This window comes from Rhinolophus sinicus, chromosome 18, assembly GCF_057876585.1.
Source record: "Rhinolophus sinicus isolate RSI-liver-muscle chromosome 18, RSI-T2T, whole genome shotgun sequence".
Classification (NCBI taxonomy): Eukaryota; Metazoa; Chordata; class Mammalia; order Chiroptera; family Rhinolophidae; genus Rhinolophus; species Rhinolophus sinicus.
The window spans coordinates 33873876-33898576 of record NC_142518.1 but is presented as its reverse complement, the minus strand read 5'-3'; the positions used below and the strand labels follow the sequence as shown (position 1 = coordinate 33898576).

At 37.7% G+C, this 24701-nt stretch overlaps 1 protein-coding gene across 1 annotated transcript in view; it reads left to right on the top strand.

Moving 5' to 3' along the window:
* MAOB (monoamine oxidase B) overlaps positions 1-24701 on the top strand; it is a 136985-nt gene that overhangs the window by 72944 nt on the left and 39340 nt on the right. The window contains exons 4-5 of the mRNA XM_019717754.3: positions 19553-19657; positions 20530-20621. Coding sequence (XP_019573313.3) covers positions 19553-19657; positions 20530-20621 — 197 coding nt within the window. The remainder of the gene's footprint in view (positions 1-19552; positions 19658-20529; positions 20622-24701) is intronic.

Sequence of the window (24701 nt, the reverse complement as noted above, 5' to 3'; positions counted from 1 at the left end):
ACCAAAATTAATTCAAAATGGATCAAAGACCTAGACATAAGACCTGAAACAATAAACTGCATAGAAGAAAACATAGGTACTAAACTTATGGACCTTGGGTTCAAAGAGCATTTTATAAATTTGACTTCAAAGGCAAGAGAAGTAAAAGCTAAAATAAATGAATGGGACTATATCAAACTAAAAAGCTTCTGCACGGCAAAAGAAGCCATCAACAAAATAAAGAGGCAACCAACCAAATGGGAGAAGATTTTTGCAAACAACGCCTCCAATAAGTGGCTAATATCCAAAATATCTAAGGAACGCATACAACTCAACAACAAAAACAAACAAACAATTCAATTGAAAAATGGGCAGAGGAGCTGAATAGACATTTCTCCAAAGAAGACACAAATGGCCAATAGACATATGAAAAAATGCTCAACATCACTAATCATCAGAAAAATGCAAATAAAAACCACAATGAGATATCACCTCACAACAGTTAGAATGGCTATCATCAACAAGACAAATAGTAACAAGTGTTGGAGAGGCTGTGGAGAAAAAGGAACCCTCATACACTGTTGGTGGGAAAGCAGACTGGTGCAGCCGCTATGGAAGGCAGTGTGGAGGTTCTTCAAGAAATTAAGAATAGAATTACCAGGAATAGAATTACCATACGACCCAGCAATCCCTGTCCTGTGTATCTACCCAAAAAATCTCAAAACATTTATCCGTAAAGACATATGTGCTCCAATGTTCATTGCAGTTTTATTTACGGTGGCCATGACATGGAAACAACTAAAGTGTCCTTCAACAGATGATTGGATAAAGAAGTTGTGGTATATATACACAATGGAATACTATCCTGCCATAAGAAAAGATGAAATAGTACCATTTGCGACAACATGGATGGTTCTTGAGATGATTATGCTGAGTGAAATAAGTCAGACAGAAAAAATCAAGAACCATATAATGTCACTAATATGTGGTGTATAAAACTGAAAGCAACAAAAGAACAAGACAAACAAATGAAGAAACAAAAACTCATAGACACAGACAATAGTTTAGTGGTTACCAGAGAGTAAGGGGAAGGTGGTGGGAGATGAGGGTAAGGGGGATCAAATATATGGTGATGGAAGGAGAATTGACTCTGGGTGGTGAACACACAATGTGATATATATAGATGATGTATTACAGAATTGTACACCTGAAATCTATGTAACTTTACCAATAATTGTCACCCCAATAAATTTAAAAACAGGAAAAGTACACCTTAATTGACTTTCTTTGAAAATTCTTTTTTCATGAAAATAATTGTTTCAAATATGCAGATGCCTCTGGGATATCCCTTTTATCTTAGTCCAGTTGGCAAAGTTTTAATTCTCTTAATGTGTCTCCAGGGGGCCTAGCATGTAAAACTCACAAGTTTCCTCTTTGCCAGACTTGCCTTTTCCTTTATCTGAATCTCACTCCAGATTTCTCCTGCCATGTCATTTCTCTACTAGACCCCAGAATATTCTTCCAATCAAAATCCACCCAGCACCCACTCACCGAGTGACTGTCCCTAAATCAACACAATTTCACCACTAAGGATTAATGATCATAGCAGCAAAGCTCCTTCTGAGGTCAAGGAAACCTTTCTATTTATGCATAAAGTCTCCTTTGATTTATTTCAAAGTGGAGTTCTTATTTCAAAGTATTGAATTTCTTTGGGAGGAATCTTCTGACTCATTCAAGTGAATTATCATTTTGATTTGTACCATTAGAGAAAGTAAATATTTTCCCCAAACAATTTATGGAGTGAAAAGTTGGTATCTGTACCAGCATTAATCAGAGGCCAACTTTGGAACTGGGTGAGTTATTCAGTGCAGAGTAGAATACATATTGTGTTGGATACATTCAAGGACATGAATTTTCATCTTGTGAGGACCTCTCTGTAGAGATAGGCAGACGAACTCTGGAGTCACAGGTCTCTGTTGAAGTCCTGGGCTTTCGATACATTCAGTGTGGACCCTGGGCATGTAATTTACTGCTTCTTGTAAGCCTCAATTCCTAGTCTGTAAAGTGGGATGATTAGTTTTTATCTCTTAGTGTTGCCATGGAAATTAAATATGACAATATATAAAAATGACTTTATAAATATCAAGTACTTTCACCATTTTAAAAAATCTTATGTGGTAGAGAAACCCCTTAGGAACGGATTTTTTTTTTTGATAAATTACTTTTTAGATACAATTGTTCCAGACTCAGATCATCACATATTCTCAAATTTCAAAGTGATAGGCTGGTAACCCAAAGATGATAATAATTGACAGCTGAGGAGAAACCCATTTTGAGAAAAGTCATTTATTTTAGAAGTCTTAATATCCCCTTCTCCTCTTTTATATTGTACTATGTTTATACCCAGGTTACACAAAACTTTTTCATCTTCTCATTACTCTATGTAGTTTAGGGACATCAAAAGTATTTGTATAATATATTTTAAAGACTAGGGAACACGTGTCGTCTGGCACCTGTGACCCCAGTGAAACTACAGTTGGGCTAGGAAAGTAGTGCAGTTGTTTGGGATTAGCTGAGCTGCTCTCCGAGGCTGGAGTTCAGGGTCCAGGCCTGGAGGTTCAGAGAGGGCTTGATCAAGGTGACTGGATGAACACCTTCCCTGCCAAGGGGATGCAGGGGTGAGCAGTTGGAGATTGAGTTTTCTGCTGGTAAATACCAGCATGCCGAGTGATGCTGTCAGGGCTAAAGCTTTGCACCTTCTGCTACAGTCATCCTTGGGCTCATACAGTGGAATTTCCCGAGGACTCAGAGAGCTCTCGATGTGTTTATAAAGGGGCTTTGTGGTATCTGTTAAAATAATAACAATAGAATCTTTCTAAGCACTTTATATATATTATCTTAATTAATCCTCACTTCAGCCCTGTGCCTTCCCCCAGACTTTACAGATAATGAAAGTGTCAGAGATGTAAAGTAACTTACCTAAGCTCATACACTTAGTCTGCGTCTTGAGCCAATGCTCTCAACCTCTCAATGACAGTTGGCAATACCTTTTGTAGAAAAAAAAGTATAGGAAGAGTAATGATATTAGTCAGTATTTACACATTTACTATGTGCAAGGCACTCTGTTAGGAGATATATATGTATCATCTCACTGATTGCCAGCAATAACACCATGATAGTGATTCTATTTACATCTACCTTATACAGAGGCCCAGGAGTTGAAGTTGTTTGCCTGAGTTCACATGATTACCTAGTGGTGTGTTGAACATGACAAGCTGTGCTCTTACCTCTAATAGTATGCATGTCAGCATAAAAATGTATCATTTATAAGTATTTCCTGATGTTTGAATAATCCAAAATAACGATTTGCAATGTTATGGTTAAGCCGAGTGTCCAGTTTTTGCTAAGACTATTGTGTTTGGTTTTATTTCTTTACTTCCCCACAATTCAATCACCTAAATATCACTTTACATCTTCTTTTTACTGTTGACGTACAACATTATATTAGTTTCAGGTGTACAACATAGTGATTATTATACATTTATGTAACTTTGGAAGTGGTCACCTAGATAAGTGTAGTGCCCTTCTGACAGCATGCTTAGTTATTACAATATTATTGACTGTATTCCCCGTGTTGTACTTTACATCCCCATGATTGTTTTTATAACTGGCAATTTGCACATCTTAATTAATCCCTTCCCCCTTTTCATCCATCCGCTTTACATCTTAACATGATCTATTTCTTACTTACAACACTTCTGACACCAAATGTGTAGTTTTTTCCCCCCACAACAATCTACTAATTCATTAACCCTCTGGACACCAACTAGGTATCCTACAATTCAATTGAATTCTGACACTAACTACCCAAAGTTAGTGTAGACCCCACAGGTTAAGGACTCAGTCTCACAAAACTTCCCCCACTTCAGATACCAGTAGCAAATTTCAGGTCTCCTGTTCTTCTGACTGACAGGCTATAAATCGGATGTTTCCAGGACACCCTCCTCAGGTTAGAAAATTTTCTAAAACAGCTTACAGAACTCAGAGAAAACAGTTTACTTACTACTACTGCTTTGTCATAAAGGAGACAGATGAACAACCAGATGAAGAGGTACATAACACAAGCTTCAGAAGCGTCCTGAGCACAGGAGCTTCTATCCCCATGGAGTTTGGGGTGTACTACCCTCCAGGCATGTGGATGTATTCTTGGTCACCAGTTTGGAAGCTCTCTGAACTCTCCTGTTTAGGGGTTTTTATTGAGGTTTCATTATGTTGGCATAAATAGGTACAGGGGTAGGGCTGAAAGTTCCAAGCTTCTAATCACATGGTTGGTTCCTCTGGCAATCAACTCCCAATGTGAAGTCATCTAGGGGCCCAAAAAGAGTCACTTTATTATAAACTCAGGTAGGGTTGAAAGGGGCTTGTTATAAATAATAAAAGATACTCCTCCCACCCCTATCACTGAGGAAATTGTAAAGGTTTTAGAAAATCTTGTGCCAGGAACTGGGGACAAAGATTAATTATATATATTATCACAGTATCACACTTCTGTAGTAAAATTTTCCAAACTGTAACATATCTATAGGAGCATGAAATTTTACAACTTTTTAATAATGGGTATTTTAACAAGCACTTTATATTTTTGTGTGTGAAAAACCACATCAAATTTATTAATTAAGCTGGAATATTAGAACTAGGGAAACTATCTTTTGTGTAAATTATGGAGGATTTTATGAAGTGTTTTAGTGAGACTAAAGTGTTCTTTTCTCTAATTTAAAATTACATGTAAGCTAATGTAGCTAGCAGAGCTTGTTTAAATGCATGGAGGAGAAGATTTCAATATTTAGACTTATTTAAAATTCATCAGAATTTGGAAATCATGTGAATTTGAAATCCAAGGTCCTTTCCTAAATAACTCAAAAACATATAATATGAGGTTTTTTTGTTGGTGTTGTTTTTATTTTTTAAGGTCCCTGGAGACATTTTTAAGATGGTAAATTCACTTTTGCTCCTGGTAGAAACCTTTTTATGAACATTAATGGGATTTTTAAATTATCACCTATGATGTAAAAATGAGCTTTGCCTTTTAGGCCTTAGATTTGATTACAAAACATTTTTCTCTCAATTTCTCCCTTTCAGTCTGAGTATATTTGTAGCAGCTATTGCTGTATTTCTCATTTCCTTTAGCAAGTTGCTGGTGAAGATTGTGGAGAAGAAGAAGATTGGGAACTCCCCACTAGTCCTCCCAAAAGAAAACACCCTATTTTCATGTGAGGTCCTATTATGCCTGGGTCTGCAAGATTTTCATGAGGTTTGGACCACTCCAGAGCCCTGGGATTGAGATTCTTTAGACATTGCTACAGTTTGTTGTGCCCGTTCCAATGAAGGGCTATTGTGGTGGAATTCCCCAGGAAGCTGACTCTGAGATGGAGATTACCATTCAAGAGGGTTATTAGGGGGTGCTCTGAGGATCAACAGCTGTGGATAGGAGGGGAAAAGGGGAGGAGCCAACAGAGGGAGTAGTCAAACTGTAATGTAATTTCATTGGTAGCCTCAGACAACGTTGCAAGGGATTCTGAAGATGGAATGTCCCCTCACATCAATCAGTCATTGGAAGTGGGTTGCTGGGAGAAGGCAACCTAACCTTGGGCAAAATGGTTTTTCTGCTGCTGGGGTAATTCCTGAAGGGAGCTAAGAACCAAGGGATGACTGCCAGGAACACTCCTAGCAGCTGAAGAAATAACTCCTTTATTTCTGAATGGGGACATGGGCAAGCTTATCACAGCGTCCACCACATTGACCACTTGGATAGTCCACTCTTTAGTGGTTTTAGACCAAGTTTTACTTATTGAGGTTTCTGTAGACCTTGCCACCCGCCTAACAGAATGGCTCTGGATAGAGAAGTGTAGGGGTGTCTGGGATAAGATAGATGCAGTCATGGATCTTGCTGACTGTGCTCTCCATGAAATAGCTCCCTTATACCCAAAGATGGGGGGGTTCTATTAAGGGGCTTTGCAATACACAGCCATGTAGCCAGGTGATGCCATGAAACCAGCCATGTTCCATGTTATAATTATGGTGCTATAATTGTCTGTTTCTATGGACCTGCCTCTCCAACTAGACTTTGGAGCTCTTTGAACCTGGGACTGTCTTATTTTATTGTTGTAACTAAGAGCATTGCATGGTACCTGTTTCATACCTTGTGGTTTATACAGTTTTACTGAATGAAAGAAATAATTGTCCAAGTGCTAGTAGCATGATGCCTAGAGATTTTTTCCTGGGCCTATCCAAGCCTATCAGTAAGACCATTTTGATTCTCTTCATTGTTTAGCTAAATACAGTGTTGGTGCTAATTCGATAGTTATCTTTTGCTTTGTCTCTCTGTCTACGGATTTTAAAGTCACAATTACATTTAAGCAGACAGAGTAGAATGGCTATCAGGTGGCCATGTTAATGCCCATGCACCAGTGACTATTCAGATCTTGGATCTCCTGCTGCATGAAAGGTGACATGAGCTGGGGAACTAGCTTGACTTTAAGCAGGGGTGAATTTGAACCCCCCTTATTAGCTGTGTGATCCTGGAAAAGTTGTTATCCTAAGACTCACTCTCCTCATCTGTAAAATGAATTAAAGCACAAATGTTCATGTACCATTATTCTAATAGCTAAAAAGTGAAGAAACCCAAATGTTCATGAACAGATGGATGGATAAATAAAATGTGGTCTACCCATAAAATGAAATATTATTCAGCCCTAAAAATGAAATTCTGGTATGTGCTACAACATAGATGAACCTGGAAAACATTATTCTAAGTGTAATAAGACACAAAATTCACTTAGATGAGGTACTAGAATAGGCAAATTCATAAAGACAGAAAATAGAATAGAGGTTACCAGGGGCTAATGGGAGGGGGAAATGGGGAGTTAGTGTTTAATGGGTACGAAGTTTCTATTTAGGATCATGAAAAGTTCTGAAAATGGATAGTAGTGATGGTTGTACAACATTATGAATGTACTTAATAGCACTGAATTATACACTTAAAGATGGTTAAAATGGTAATTTTATGTTATGTATATTTTGCTGCAATAAAAAAGCAGATTAAGTTTATGGTATATGAATTATATCTCAATAAAGCTGTTATTATAAGATAGGGTTAATAACAGCACCTATCCCACAAAAGACTTGTGAGGGTTAAGTATGATATATGAGAAGTACAATGCACATGGTCAGTGCTTACTAAAATGTAGTTGTATTAGGCATGGCCTAGAAATTAAGCAGCAGTTGCTTTATGCCAAAGACCCCATAATTCTTAAAGGCACTGATGCTTAAGTTCTTTCTCTGGCTCTACATGGGTGCAAGAGTCTTCTCTAATAATCTAATAATCATCTGTATACACACTTAGGTGAGCGCAGTCCTTTCCCAGGACATTTATGCTGCCCCATGGCACCTGGACCTACCCTAAAAGAAAAAAAGCACCTGTTTTACACTGGTCCCTTCCCTCTCACTAGCCTGAAACTCCATGTGGTCAGTGATAAGTGTTGTCAAGAAACACTTGCTGGTGTTTCAGTTAATCACCATGGGACAGTGACTTCACAAATAAAGAATTCACAGCGAACATCTTCCAGATATGTGATTAAGGCATAGCTACCCTCTTGGCATCATTACTCTGCTATGAATCTCCTCTGGCCTCTAAACATGGTTTCAGATGAACACAGTATCAAATTTTTATTTATGGGTGGTTTCAGATCACTCTCATTGCTGTATAATGTTCCATTGTGGGACTATAACTCTATTTATCCATACTGACGTTAATGAACATTTCACACTCTTGTGTATGTGTTTGGAGAACATTTTCTTGGGCACGTACTTAGAAGTTGGTCATAAGCTATGTGCATGCGCAGCTTTGGTAGATACTGACAGTTTCTCAAAGTGGTTATACTGCATTATGCTCCCATTAGTGGGGTATGAGAGTACTGTTTGCTCTTTAATATCACCAACGCTTGGTATTGTCATCAAACTTTCCCATCCTCAAATCCCTGGACTCTTAGGTAAGGGCCCAAGATAAACTTCAGGTACACTCCCCGGTTTTATGTACAGAGTTGTTTGTATGTGTGCACTTTATTGGAGAGATTCCGTGGTTTTCAACAGATTATCAGAGGGGTGCTTGTACCAGAGAAGGGCAAAAACCACCGCTTTAAGGTTTCGGCTTTCTTATAATTCCTAGCATTGTGATAGTACAGCCTTCTGTTTGAGCCAAGATTTCTCTTGGAAAAGCTATAGCTGCCGGGTAGCTGTCTCTATTTTTGAAAAGTGCGTTATTCAAGGCCAGAGCTCTCTGGAATTTTACTAGTGCTGGTGCATGTTGGGCAATATGTTGGGGGTGTTCAAAGTTACCTCCTCTAAATAAAGAGATGATATTTATTGGGATACTTTAGATGCCTGTGCTATTTGATCAAATAAACACTGATGTGTCTACAAATTGAAAGAATGAAAAAATTGGCACAGGAAAATGGATTTTAGCTGTGGGCATTATTTGGCTTTGAAAACAACATCTTGGCATCAATGGTGTATCCTGATGGCTTGCAATGTGGTATGACTGGAAATGGCTGATGTGAGCAGCAGAGGATTAGGGACACAGAACCCTGCATCCTTTTCAACACACTCTTATTCTTTGAAGAAACTGTATGGGCTAATTTTGGAGACTTTCCCCTGTGAAATTCAGGCCTATCTCTCATGGCAGGTGTATTTACAACATATTATGATAATAAAGAGGACAACAACATTGATGAGGTCTTTTGGGGGAAGAGTTACAATTTTCAGCTTCCTAGTTTAAACACGTATTTAAATTTTTTCAGAAGAAATTTATTTTGATTGTGTTTAGAAATCATTAAGTGAGACTCTGTTTCAGGCCCAGAAGAATTCCTCTTCTTATTTAAATACTATTTTCCTTAGTCGGTTTGGAGTGCTATAACAGAATACCATAGACTGGGTGGCTTATAGACAGCAGACATTTATTCGTCACAGTTCTGGAGGCTGGGAAGTCCAAGATCAAGGTGCCAATAGATTTGGTGTTGCCGTCTTCTTGCTGTGTCCTCATATGATGGAAGCTCTTTAGAGTCTCTTTTATAAGGGCACTGATCTCATTCATGAGGAAGCTCTCATGACCTAATCACTTCCCGAAGACCCCACCTCCAAATACCATCACACTAGGTGTTGGGTTTCAACATATGACTTTTGGGGGGGACACAAACATTTAGTATACAGCACTGTTCATTCAATCATCCATCTATCTGTCCATCCATCCAGTCATCCAGTTATCCAATACTTGTCAAACACCAATCAAATATATAACACTCTAAAGCATTATGGAAGGATGCACATGATTGGTTTCTTTCCTGAAGAGCTGGAGAGAGAAGAGAAACACGAGTGGAATACATAGAGAATAGTATCAAGATAACCTGGGCAAGTACAAGCTAATATGGTAGGGACTCAAAATGAGTGAACTTTATGTTTAGAGCACTGACCAAGGGTGAGGTGAATTTTGGAAGGCTTCTTGAAGAAGCTGAGTCTTGAGCTGGGCATAGGAAGTGGTTTAAGCTTTGCACTGATGGAAATTAAAAGGCAAAGGGCCTTCGAGGGAATATGCAGCAATAATGCAGTGGTGAAGTTGACTTGCTGAGATCAGGGACACTGCCTGACCAGAGCACAGAGGCCATCTCTTGGCAACCACCTTCTCTGGAAACCTTGAGAACCAGGGTCAGAGCCTAGATGTGTTCCAGTGAGCAAGGGGGCATTACTGTAGAAGGAGAAATAGGATGAACCTGCCTCCTTCCCATGCCTTGTACAGTCTATTTATACTCCCATCTCAGCACACTTGCTGGGGCCTTTGCCTGAAGGCTCTCCCCCTAGATAGTCACATGGTTTGTTTCCTCTCCTCTTTTATCTTTTCACTCAAATATCACCTCTGAGTGAGGTCTTCTCTGACCACTTACTAAAAATTGCAATCAACTCTAAACCGCCAACACTACTTTGCCTTCCCTACTCTCTCTTTTTTTAATAGCACTTATCACTTTCTAATATACTACATGATTTCCTTATTTATTTTGTGTAGTGCTTGTTTTGTTAGTGTATTTTGTTTTACACCTAACAGCAGACACTTTTGTCTGTTGTCATTCACTACTGTGTCTCCAGAGCCTGGAACAGTGACAGGTACATAGGAGATGCTCAAGAAATATTTGTTGAATGAATGAATGAGTGAATGAACTGATGTGGCAGCCATCTGAAGATGAGCTGGACTGGTCCTTGCCTGGGAATAGGAGGGACAGCCACAGAAAATATCTGGCTGGTCATTAAACCCATCCTTAGCTTCTACCTGTTTTTTAAGAATCTCAAGTGGTTACTTGATCTTAAATACCTTCCAGAGATCGTCTTTAAACCAACCGATCAGTGGCTCATAGAGCAGAGACCTAAGTAAGAACTTGAACTCTGAATACACAAACATGAGGTCAAATTCTGTTTCCACCACATACGAGCTGTGTGACCTTGAATAAGTTACTCAACCTCTCTGTGCTTCAGAACTCATCTGTAAAATGAAACACACAATTAGCGGTTTACTGACTGGGTTGTTGTAAAAATTAAATAATTAAAACTTTTAGCATAGTATTCAACAAATGATGTTCAGTACTGATAATTATAATTCAGAAGCTGGGAAGCTTCATTATCAAGAGCATAGGCCTTTGACTGTCTGAATTTAAATCCTCCTGCCACTTATTAGTTGGGCAAATACTTATTTCATCTCTCTATGCCTCAATTTTTCCATCTGAAAAAGTTGTTGTGAAGATTAATCAATACAGGTAGAGTGCACAGAACAAGGCCTGAACAGACTAAACACTCAGTGTGAGCTGTTGTTGTTTTGTTTGTTATTATTATTCCTGCAGGGCTTTGCCTAGTTTCTTTGTCACTACCACCCCCATTTTGCCCATTTCTTCTTACATGGACAATTCCAGGTCTTTCATGTGCTTCAGTGCTACTGGCCAGTTCCAAAAACATTGCCATTGTTGCCTGACCCTCCCTCCATCTTCACCCATGTGATGATGCAAACAGAAGGCAGTATCAGTGCCAGCTCCGGGTGTTTAGAAATGTGAACACAGAGGAAGAAAACCATTTGCTTAAGTACATCTTGCTGGACTGCCTTCCATCCTCATCCATGGGGAGGACTAAGTTTCTTGTCTTCCAAACTAGAAATAGAGATCAAAAGTAAATCTTTATGGCCCAAGCATAGTCCTTGCTGATAGCTGTAAAAATGATTGTGTTCTAGAGCTCTGGACGGCCTACTCCAGCCCCACACAGTGAGGAAAGCATGATTTCCTTGAATAGCAGAGGAAAAACCTGAGAGGCAAAGGCCACTATTGAGGAATCAGATCTAAGAAGGGCCAGGCTACTTTTTCATACTGGTAGAGACAAGGGTCAGTATTGGGACTAAGTTGGCAAAGGGGCTTACCATATGGGACATAAATTAGTGTGTGGGGCCTGGCTCCAGAGAACAAGGGTTAGGAGAAGAGCAGGAAATCTGGAGCATTGAAGTTGACATTAGTGATGTGCATGTCGCCAAGCCAGCCTGTTTCTGAGGGCTGCTTGCCCACTTACTAGGTGGGGAATCCAGAAGGCAGATTTCAGATTTTTTTTTACTGAGCCTGCTGAGGCTCACGAGGTATAAATTAAGGCTGTGTGATAATCAAGTTGGTTGCTGTTTTCAGCAAGTCTGCTTTAAAAAATCAATCATAAATCTTCATGGCAGGAATTCTGATTCTAGGAATGTATCCAAAGAGGATTAATAAAAAATGTGGACATGGTTTATGGGTAATAAGTTGTATATAAATGATGGGACATTCGTCATGATTACAGAACCGTCAGCAACATCCATTTAGTGAGCACATCCTGTTTGCCCGGTATAATCTCAGTTAATTTCTACAATAGCCTTGTGAGATGGGTACCATTATTCCAAATCTAAATATAAGAATACATAGATGTTGAGCAACTTGCCAGTACTCACACAGCTATCAATTTTCAGAGCCCGTTTGAATCAGTTCTGTTGGCCTCTTAAAAGCCATCCTGACCATATGACCTAGCAATCCCTCTCCTGGGTATCTACCCAAAAAATCTGAAAACATTTATACATAAAGACACGTGTGCTCCAATGTTCATTGCAGCTTTGTTTACGGTGGCCAAGACATGGAAACAACCAAAATGTCCTTTGATAGATGAATGGATAAAGAAGTTGTGGTATATATACACAATGGAATACTATTCGACGGTAAGAAAAGATGATATAGGAACATTTGTGACAACATGGATGGATCTGGAGAGTATAACGCTAAGCGAAATAAGTCAGACAGAAAAATCAGAGAACCATATGATTTCACTGATATGGGGTATATAAACCAAAAACAACAAAAGAACAAGACAAACAAATGAGAAACAAAAACTCATAGACACAGACAATAGTTTAGTGGTTACCAGAGGGTAAGGGGGTGGGGGGTGGGAGATGAGGGTAAGGGGGATCAAATATATGGTGATGGAAGGAGAACTGACTCTGGGTGGTGAACACACAATGGGATTTATAGGTGATGTAATACAGAATTGTACACCTGAAATCTATGTAATTTTACTAACAATTGTCACCCCAATAAATTAAAAAAAAAATGATTGAGAACCTCAATGAGCTTTTGCTCATTGTATTTCCCTTATTAGGAATTGGAACTGAGAATTGTTAACAATATCTATTAATTCTCCTAAAATAACAGAAACCCTATTGCAAGTTAACATATTTTTATGAAAAAAAAGTTTATAAAAAAATAATTAGTGAGTGTCATTGATTTACATTTCTGCATATCTCTTTCACATCTGGCTTGATAGGACACAGCTCGATTCTCATATCTGCATTGGCCTTCAAGGTGTTGCAAAGTGTTGTTTTGGTTGAAATACATGAAGAAAACCTTCCCTCATGTGTGGTTGGAAAGGGGAGACCCTCATAAACACCGTGAATGTGTTTAGGGTAACTTAAGGGGTCCTCGGACCACAGTTGGAGAACTACTGTTCTGTGCACATTATGGAATTGTATATAATAATAAGGAAAGTATCCCTAATGAATAAATGAATGACATGGGAAATGTTTAGGATGCAACATTCACTGGAAACTAGTAGGACAATAATAGTGTATACAATAAGACCTCAACTGTACAATGTATAAAACATATGAAAAGATGAACGAAACATGCTGAAATGTTAATGGCCATGATACAGTTCTACTTGGTGGGATTATGAATGCTTACTGTTTCTTTATAGTTTTCTTTGTCATCTAAAATTTCTGTAAGGATAAAACACATACATACATGTGTATATGTATATATGTATGATATGATATATAACATTTACATGAAGAATAACTTCCAGGTTTTGCTTTCTCCCCACCAGCAGGGATGTATGCCTTTCATCCTTGGCTCTCCACAAGTGCCCACCCTCCCTGAAGTGAGCCCTGAAGAGCTTGGAGCTGCTTTGAACTCCTCTGTACTACCTGTTTGCCCCTAAATTCCTTCCACTATTTCTTTTAGAGAGCCCATAGGACAATGTACCTTGCTCTCAAATCCCAGAATCCCTGTGTTGGTATCTCTTTCTCATGGTGCTTGCTATGGACACTTAATTTATATCACAGAGATTTTAATATTAGTTACCAGTATATGCTTAACAACTCTAATGAATGGTTTGTGCTGATTTGCCAGACATTCCCATCCCCCACCCACCCACTTGTGACCTTGACAACTACTGTAAATAAAATTGAACCTCTAGTAGTTTCCACTCATGAGCTGTAAGATCACGAACCAGTCCTTTAAATTTATGTGAGCTTTATTTATTTTTTCCTATAAAAGGAAGAAATAACTTCTGCTGGGCCTACCTCAAAGGGCTCTGTTGTGAAGTTAAAACAAAAATGCTGTATGTATTTAGACTTTGTAACACAGGAGCGCCCTGAACTGGGGACTTACTCTAATGTCTTCTGATGATTTCTTCAGGAAAACAGGCCTCCTTGGACAGTGTTCTAAATAGTAACAATCACTGGACTGTTTTTCTACAAGTGCCAAATCTGAGGCACAGAACTCTTACAGTGCCTTTGGTTGTGTAAAATAAATTTAGATATTCCCTCCTTACTCTACTTATTCCCCGAAGCTTGAAGATTTGAGTTTTTATGGGTCTAACAATAGCTCTTTCCTGTGTTTATCAGAAGCTTTCCCTAATCTTATAAAAGAATAATCTCTTTTATAAATTTGAGTAAGCTGTTACCTCAAGCACTGTCAGTAAATAAGTACATAAAAGGGTAAATGTTGTCTTCTTCTTCTTCTTCATCATGGTATATCCTGCTACTTTACTTAATTCATTTATCGGTTATAATAGGTTTTTTGGTGGAATCTTTGGTGTTCTCTATATATAGTATCATGTCATCTGCATATAATGACAATGAGATTATATTAGGAGATGGGACCTTTGGGAGATGATTAGGTCATGAGGGCAGAGTCCTCCTAAATGAGATCAGTGCCATTATATAAGAGACTCCAGAATGCTCCCTTGTCTCTTCCAATATGTGAGGACACAGTGAGAAGATGGCCATCTATGAACCAGGAAGTTGGTCTTCACCAGACATTAAATCTGTTGGTGCCTTGACCTTGGACTTCTCAACCTCAAAAACAGAATACATTTCTTTTGTTTATAAGGCACTCAGTCAATGGTATTTTGTTATAGCAGTCTGAATGGACTAAGAGAAAACCTAAATATAAAAGATCATTTTAGAATTCAGAACACTGTGTGTTAGATAACAAGTTCAAGGTCACACAGCTAAGATAATATCAAATATTTATTGTGAAATTACTGTGTGCCAGCAATCTGTGCCAACAGGCCCTAGGCATGGAAAGATTATAACAGTAGAAGCTGCAGTAATAACAACATTTATTGAGAACATACAACATGACAGCCACTGTTCAAAGTAACTTACATGGCTCAATTCACTTCATCTTTCCAGTACATCTGTGAAGTAGTTACTGTCATCCCATTTGACATATTATTAAACTGAAGCACAAAGAGGTTAAGCAACTTAACACAGCTAGTGAGTGGCAGATCCATGACTTGACCCAGGTAAACTGGCTTCAGAGCCCATGTTCTTGCAGCTTAGAATCCAATGGATGACACACAATGGTAAATACATGATGCTGGTGCAGTGAAGTTACTGGCAGGTAAAAGGTAAATGGAAAGCTCTGGGTCACTGAGAAGGCCACCTAACCCAGCTGTTCACAGTAATCTCAACATACTTCTTGGAGGAGGATAATGGGGCCAAGAGACATTTAATTGGTAAGATTGCTATCTGGGCCCAACGACATTATGCAACTCACTTGCTCTGTGTCAATCAGCTTAGTAGAGGCAGAGCTGGACTGGTTTCCACATGTTCTTTATTGAGAGTGACCCATGGATCAATCCATAGGTTTCTGCTGAATAAGTTCTCTGTGCTGAGCTCTGATGGAGTCATACGAGGTCTGACAATTAAGTTTGTGAATTTGTTGCAATGATGTTGCTAACCTTTTTAGATATCAGAGGGATTATTCATTATGAATTTGTACCAACTGGACAAACAGTTCACCAAGTTTACTATTTGGAAGTGCTGAAAAGGCTGCATGACAAGTTAGATGACCTGAACTTTTTGCCAACAATTCATGGCTCTTGCATCACGACAATGCACCAGCTCACACAGCACTGTCTGTGAGGGAGCTTTTAGCCAGTAAACAAATAACTATTGGAACACCCTCCCTACTCACCTGACCTGGCCCTCAATGACTTCTTTCTTTACCTGAAGATAAAGGAAATATTGAAAGGAAGACATTTTGATGACATTCAGGGCACCAAGGGTAATATAACAACAGTTCTGATGGCCATTCCAGAAAAAGAGTTCCAAAATTGCTTTGAAGGGTGGACTAGGCACTGGCGTCAGTTCATAGCTTCCCAAAAGGAGAACTTTGAAGGTGACCATAGTGATATTCAGCAATGAGGTATGTATCGCTTTTTCTAGGATAAGTTTATGAACTTAGTTGTCTGACCTCATACATAGAGGTTTATAAAAATCAGCATGCAAATTGTGTAGCATGTTATGTGAATTATATATTAATAAAGCTTTTTTTTTTAAGCTAACATACACCTAGCAGCCAGAAGTTGCTTCCAAATACTATTCTTTTGATAAAAGGAACAAAGACTTCTTGGAGAAATGGCAGTTCCTAGGGCTGGGGCAGAGATGAGCCTGAGGAGTCTTCTAGTGCCAAAAATGAAGGAAGTGCTCAAGAAACAAAAGGATGGGAGAATGTCAAAAGGACACAGGAGTTCACAATGGCCACTGGTGGAACAACTTGAGCAAAAAATTAAATAATTCTAGTATTGGATTATAACCCAAAATATAAAGTAAATATATGTAAGTCCATACTGATATAAATAAGTGAATAAATAGATAATAGGGGAAAGAGGCAAATCTTCCTTAGAGAAGAATTTTTTAAAAATATGTGGATACTCTCCCTCTAGGAAGTAGAACTTCCCACTATCTCCTCTTGAGGATGGGCTGAACTTAGTGACTCTTTTCCAAAGCACCAAGCATGGAAAGGGGAAAATAGTAACTTTACAGTGGAGAAACCTGATACGCACTACCTTAACCAAGGAATCAAATTAACATCCCTAATGATGTCAAGAGGCTATCATGATGTGATGAGAAGGGCACTTTGGCCCTGTTCTGTTCTTCCTCCAAACTCCAAACCCCCATCTAAAAATGAGAAAAACCTTCAAATATCCAAATAGAGGGACATTCTACAAAATACCTGACCAGTGTCAAGGTCATGAAAAACAAGGAAAGACTGAGAAACTGTCACAGACCCGAGGAGACCAAGGAGACTTGACGACTAAATGTAATGTGCTATCTTGCATGGGATCTTGGAACACAAGAAGTACACTAGTCCACAAACTGGTGAAGTCCAAATGAAGTCTGAAGTTTCATAAATAGTGATGTACCAGTGTCAATCTCCTGGTTTTGATAAATATACAATGGTAATATACGATGTTAACATTAGAGAAAATTAGTTGAGAGATATACAGACACTTTCTATACTGTCTCTGCAACTTCTCTGGTAAATCTAATATTATTTAACATAAAAAGTGTATTTAAAACATAAAGCATAAAAGAAAAGTCCACAGTGTTGGTCAGGATGTGGAGCAAGTAGAACACATACATTGTTGGTGAGAATGTGAAGTGGTACAACCACCTTGGGAAACTTAAAAAGTTACACATACAATACAGCTCTGCCATTCCATTCCTAGGCATTTACCCAACAGAAAGGAAAACATGTACACAAAATGACCTGTACAAGAATGTTCATAGCAGCTTATTCACAGTAGATCAAAACTAGAAAGAGTTATCAACAGGGGAATGGATAAACAAACCATGGTACGTACATATAATGGAATACTACTCAGCAATAAAAGGGAACAAACTGCAACATGGACAGACATCAAGAACATTATGTTATGCCAAGCAAAAGAAGACAGATAAACCTAGAATCATACATATTGCATGATTCTGTTTTTAAGAAAAAACTAGAACAGGCAAAACCAATCTATAATGACAGAACACTAATTAGTGGTTATCTGGGGCTAGAAAGCAGGCAGGGATTGACTGGGAAGGGGCAAGAGAGAACTTTCTGGGGTGATGGGATTGTTTTATGTGTTGGTTGTGATGATGGTTACACAGGTGCTTGCATGAGTCAAAACTCCCCAAATCATGCATTTAAAATAATTTCATTGTGTGTAAATTACACCTCAATAAAGTTTATTAAGTGGTGTGATGGTTAATTTTATGTGTCAATTGACTAGGCCACAATAATTAGACATTTCGTCAAACACCATTCTAGTTGTTTCTGTGAGGTATTTTTTAGATGAGATTAACATTTAAATCAGTAGACTTTGAATAAAGCAGATTACCCTCCATAATGTGAGTGGGTTTCACCCAAGGGAATTCTGACAGCAGACTGCCTTTGAACTTGAATGGCAACTATTCCCCGGGTCTCTAGTCTGCCAGCCTATCCTACAGATTTTAGACTTGCCAAACCTCCACAATTGCCTGAACCAATTCCTTAAAATTAACCTTCCTTTCCCCACTCCCCCCACCACACACATCTTATTGGTTTTGTTTCTCTGGAGAACCCTAATGCAAGAATAAATGGAAGCCTGTGTAATAACTCTTCCCTGAGAATCTTATGGCCTTGTTGGAGAGAGAGGAACAAGATCACAGAATTACTACAAGAATGAACATGATTAAGAAGTACAAATTTCCAGTTATAAAAATAGTCTTGGGGATATAAAGTACAGCATAGAGAAGAGAATACAGTCAAAAATATTGTAATAACTATGTATGGTGTCAGATGGGTATAGACTTATCGAGATTACTTCATAAGGTATATAAATGTCTAGTCACTATGTTGTACACCTGAAACTAATAAAATATTGTATATCAACTGTAATTGAAAATAAATTTTAAAATAAAGAAAGAAATATGGTTTTCCCTCAAAAAAAACAAAGAAACATGATATCTCATTCACAACTCTAGTTTCTCTTCCTGCAAAATCAACATGAGATAAATCTTTGCTGAATGACTGAGAGTTGTGAGATTGGTTAACTGTGGACCTTGAGTTTTTTCAATTCAGTTGAAAGTTGATGTCAGAATGCACAGCCTGGTTTCTGACTCAGGTTTTCAAATGGACCCAAAGTGGTTTTTGTGCATGTCCCTTAACTGTCATCAATGAATTAAGCCTCCCAGAGATGACTTAAAGGTTGTCTTATTATTTACCCTTGGAGAAATGTGTTTCCTTCATCTCTGTGTCAAGGTGTCCCTGCCCTGCTGGGAGAGCCAGGTAGAATAAACATGTCCCAAGGAGAGATGGGAAGCAGTCTCTTCTTTCTGCTTTGACCTTGCTGATCTCTGAGAACTCCTTAGTTGATGTAGGGCTTCTGATTCCTTGGGAAAGCTTCCTAGGCCCTGTTTTGTGGCTCTTTCTACAGATGGTTGCATTTCTGCAATTGATTTTTCGTCTACTTCTACCTTGTGTAATGTTTATAGTTTGTAATTTTCTGACGCTCCAGGTATACAGGGTCTCCTGACACTGAGATATTAGCAAGCATTGTTGGCAAATGAGATTAATTTAGGTAAACTCACTTCTGTACTTGCATTTAAATTTTACATGGTAAGGGTTTCAATTCAGAAAGAAATTTTTTAATTGTGTTTGTTATAGCACCAAATTTATTTAGGTAACAGAATTTTGTTTGAAATATCTATTCCGAAAAGTTAAGTAGGGCTCTGAGGCCACAAGGAACTGAAACACTTGAGTGTATATTACATATTGATGACTAACATGATTTTGCTTGCAGGCATTTACCTACTTGGCATATTTAAGTACTTTTACACTGTAGTAAATGTTTCCTTTTAAAAATATTTTGTATCTCACAGGGCAAATCATACCCGTTCAGGGGCCCATTCCCATCTGTGTGGAATCCAATTACCTACCTAGATCATAACAACCTTTGGAGGACAATGGATGAAATGGGACAAGAGGTAAAGCTTCCTAAAGCTTCTTTGACTACATTTGCATTTTTCATAATACGTTTAAAAGAAAGAAGATGCAACATATCACCAATGTGTAGCACATTGTGTAGCACAGAGTAACTTTCAGTAATGATTTATGAAATGAATGAATGAACTTGTTTCTAACTCCTAAGAGAATGAGAGGTCCAACAGACTGCTGTATACTACTAATGAAGGGGGAGAAGATCATATGTTACTCAGCCTTCCTGGGATGATGTTTCTAATCTAGAAAATCCTCAGGACATAATAAATTAAGACTTCTGGGTCTTTGAGTCACCACCATGCCCAAACCTGCAACTCATAAGTAAAAACACACAGAACCTGACCTGAAACCCCAATTTAGACATGATTTGGTACAGCTGTCTGATCTGTGTTAAGGAGTTGAATTTATAAATATTCTCTCTAAGTAAGTACCATGTTTCCCCGAAAATAAGACTGGGTCTTATGTTAATTTTTGCTCCAAAAGACACATTAGGGCTTATGTTCAGGGTATGTCATCCTGAAAAATCATGCTAGGGCTTATTTTTCGGTTAGGTCTTATTTTCGGGGAAACACGGTAACTTAGTAATTGATATTTGGGAACAGACCAATTACAATATAGCCTCCATTTATTGTGCAGGAAGTGTTATCATCAATTAAATATTGATCACGTGCTATAGGTCTATAATAGGAAAGCTACACAGACAGCATTGGCTGTGCAGTAAGTCACCATTGGAGGATTTGGAAAACTTACACTTTCCGTCTTTAAGTTAGAGTTTTTAATATGTACTTTTGAAATAGTTTTTTTTTTTTTTAAGTAGAAAATTACATTCCCCCCACTCCAAATCCTTATCTGAATGTAGATTCCCAGTGATGCTCCGTGGAAGGCACCCCTTGCAGAAGACTGGGACCACATGACGATGAAGGAGCTGCTAGACAAGATCTGCTGGACTGAGTAAGACTCTCCATTACACACAGACATGTATTGTGACTCTTTTAGGTTTATTTAGCAATATTATTCAAGATGGATTGGGCAAGTAGCTGCTTTGTGTCTAAACCCATGCCATTTGGCCAGGTAAAATGCTGAAAAATATTGGAAATGGGTCCTGCCCTAAAGGTATCTACACATCGAACCTACATCTTTGGAATAGTTTTGCACCACAAAGCTGGTATTATCCCATGAAGTCCTCAGAACAGACCAGAATGTGCCAACTCCTTAACTTAGAACAGCTTAAAGACCATTTGCTTAAAGATCTAACTTACCAAGTTGTTAATGTAGGAATACTTTTGTGAACTTCACTGGTGGTCAAGTGTAGAGATGGTGCATTACCATATACATTTGAAACACCTTATGGGTACAACTCTTCAAGGATTTGAAGAGGAACTTCTAGAAAAGTTCTCTGGATAATTCACAACTGTAGAGGGAAGAAGAACATGGTGAATTTGTGGTAAACAAAGTAAGAGAAATGGATGGTAACTTCCAGGAGATTGTCCTTTCATGCTAAATAGCATGAGTTGGGAATATGTTTGGCTCAGGGGTTGATGTCTTCGTTTCCTGTGCACTGGGGAGGGAAGCTGGAGCACTGACAACTAAAAATAAAAAACAAGTTTTTAGGAATATCTCAATCTAAGATATGGAAATAATCAAAAGACATAAAATTTATATACTACTTGATATACAGAGGGTGGCAAAAAATCTATACACAATTTAAGACAGGAAAAAACTATTAAAATTGTTATACTGAATATATACCGAAAACAAAAGATGAATACAAGTCATGTGCATACATTTTTTTTGGCACCCCCAGTATAAATTCAACTTCTTACAATATAGCTTAAAGAAGGAGAGAGAAAAGAAGACAGGGAGAAAGACACACCGGAAAGGAGAAAAGGAGAGAGAGAAAGGGAGAGAGAGAGATTCAAATTACTATTTTTAAAAGGGAAAATGTAAATGTCTAATAATACAAGATTGGTTAAATTAATTACTGGACATCTGAAAAATGGAATACTCTACAGTTTTTAAAAATCATGTTGTAGAAGAATATTTTCTAAGGTTTTTATTACTAGTTTCAGATGAACAAAACAACATACAAGAATATTTAAGGGCTTTAAAAACTGTATTAAACACATAGAAAAGCAAGCTGGCATTGAGTATATACAGTGTGATACACATTCTCATTTCTAAAAAGGAAACTATGTGCACTACAAAAGCAATGGTCATCCATCAAAATGTTTTTAACCCCTAATATTACAATACAAAATTTATCCACGTCTTTAAAAATAATTCACCAAACATAATATTTTATGGTTGCAGAATATTCCATAGAAAGTGAATACCATAATGCATTTATCCATTAATATCTTATTGGTCATTTTGGTTACTTCTAGTTTTTCATTATTATTATTATTATTATTAATAGAGAGTTATCTGTCATAAGCATCTTTGTGCTTCTACTATGTCTTCAACCGTTAAAAGGAACCAATTCTAGAGTAATAAAATCCATTTATTATCATGAAATCAATGCCTATTAATTATATACTTTTTAATACTTATCTAATGCTATTCACCACTCTTTTGAGAATGTAATTTGTAATATAATTTATTTTGATTATAACAAAGGCACAGAATTTACTTTTTAATTCTATACATTAGATTTTCAAAATATACTCAGTATTTAATTAGCTGCATTTGTTTTTTAACTTATGTTATGAAAAGCTTTTTATTAATTTACTGGGGTGACAATTATTAGTAAAATTACATAGATTTCAGGTGTACAATTCTGTATTACATCATCTATAAATACCATTGTGTGTTCACCACCCAGAGTCAGTTCTCCTTCCATCACCATATATTTGATCCCCCTTACCCTCATCTCCCACCCCCCTTACCCTCTGGTAACCACTAAACTATTGTCCGTGTCTATGAGTTTCTGTTTCTCATTTGTTTGTCTTGTTCTTTTGTTGTTTTTCGTTTATATACCCCATATCAGTGAAATCATATGGTTCTCTGCTTTTTCTGTCTCACTTATTTCGCTTAGCATTATACTCTCAAGATCCATCCATGTTGTCACAAATGTTCCTATACCATCTTTTCTTACCGCAAAATAGTATTCCATTCTGTATATATACCACAACTTCTTTATCCATTCATCCATCGAAGGACATTTTGGTTGTTTCCATGTCTTGGCCACCGTAAACAAAGCTGCAATGAACATTGGAGCACACGTGTCTTTATGTATAAACGTTTTCAGATTATTTGGGTACATACCCAGTAGAGGGATTGCTGGGTCATATGGTAATTCTATTCGTAATTTTTTGAGGAACCTCCACACTGCCGTCCATAACGGCTGCACCAGTCTGCATTCCCACCAACAGTGTATAAGGGTTACTTTTTCTCCACAGCCTCTCCAACATTTGTTACTATTTGTCTTGTTGATGATAGGCATTCTGACTGTGGTGAGGTGATATCTCATGGTGGTTTTTATTTGCATTTCTCTGACGATTAGTGATGTTGAGCATTTTTTCATATGTCTATTTGCCATTTGTATGTCCTCTTTGGAGAAATGTCTCTTCAGGTCCTCTGCCCATTTTTCAATTGGGTTGTTGGTTTTTTTGTTGTTGAGTTTCATGAGTTCCTTGTATATTTTGGATATTAGCCCCTTATCGGAGGCACTGTTTGCAAAAATCTTCACCCATTCAGTTGGTGGCCTCTTTATTTTGTCGATGGTTTCTTTTGCTCTGCAGAAGCTTTTAAGTTTCATATAGTCCCATTCGTTAATTTTAGCTTTTACTTCCCTTGCCTTTGGAGTCAAATTCATAAAATGCTCTTTGAACCAAGGTCCATAAGTTTAGTACCTATGTTTTCTTCAATGCAGTTTACTGTGTCAGGTCTCATGCTTAAGTCTTTGATCCATTTTAAATTAATTTTGGTACATGGTGACAGATAGCAGTCTAGTTTCATTCTTTTGCACGTGGCTATCCAATTCTCCCAGCACCATTTATTGAAGAGGCTGTCTTTTCTCCGTTGTATGTTTTTTGCTTCTTTGTCAAAAATTATCTGTCCATATTTATGTGGTTTAATTCTTGAGTTCTCAATTCTATCCCATTGGTCTATGTGTCTGTTTTTCTGCCAATAACATGCTGTTTTGATTTTTGTAGCCCTGTAGTACCAGCTGAAGTGAGGGAGTGTGATACCTCCATTATTGTTCTTTTTTCTTAAGATTGCTTTGGCTATTCGGGGTCTTTTGTGGTTCCAAACAAATCTGATGATTTTTGTTCTATTTCTTTAAAAAATGCCTTTGGGATTTTGATGGGGATTGCATTAAATCTGTATACTGCTGTGGGTAATATGGCCATTTTAACTATGTTCATTCTTCCAATCCATGAGCATGGAATATCTTTCCATTTCTTTGTTTCTTCTTCAGTTTCTTTTAAAAATGTCTTATAGTTCAGCATATAGGTCTTTCACATCTTTGGTTAAGTTTGTTCCTAGATATTTTATTCTTTTTTGCTGCAATTGTAAAAGGAAATGTTTTTCTGTTTATTTTTCGGAGATTTCATTGTTAGTATATAGGAAAGCAATGGACTACCGTACATTGATTTTGTAGCCGGCAACTTGACTGTATTCGTTGACTGTTTCTCGTAGCTTTTTGGTGGAGTCTTTAGGGTTTTTTATGTATAGCATCATGTCATCTGCAAAGAGTGACAATTTAACTTCTTCATTCCCAATCTGGATGCCTTTCATTTCTTTCTCTTGCCTGATTGCTCTGGCAAGGACTTCCAACACAATGTTGAAAAGCAGAGGTGATAGGGAACAGCCCTGTCGTGCTCCTGAACATAGAGCAAAGGGCTTCAGTTTTTCAGCATTAATTATGAGATTAGCTGAGGATTAGTCATATATGGCCTTTACTATCTTAAGGTGTTTTCTTTCTATACCTACTATATTAAGTGTTTTAATCATAAATGGATGTTGTACCTTGTCAAATGCTTTTTCTGCATTAATTGATATAATCATATGATTTTTGTCCTTTATTTT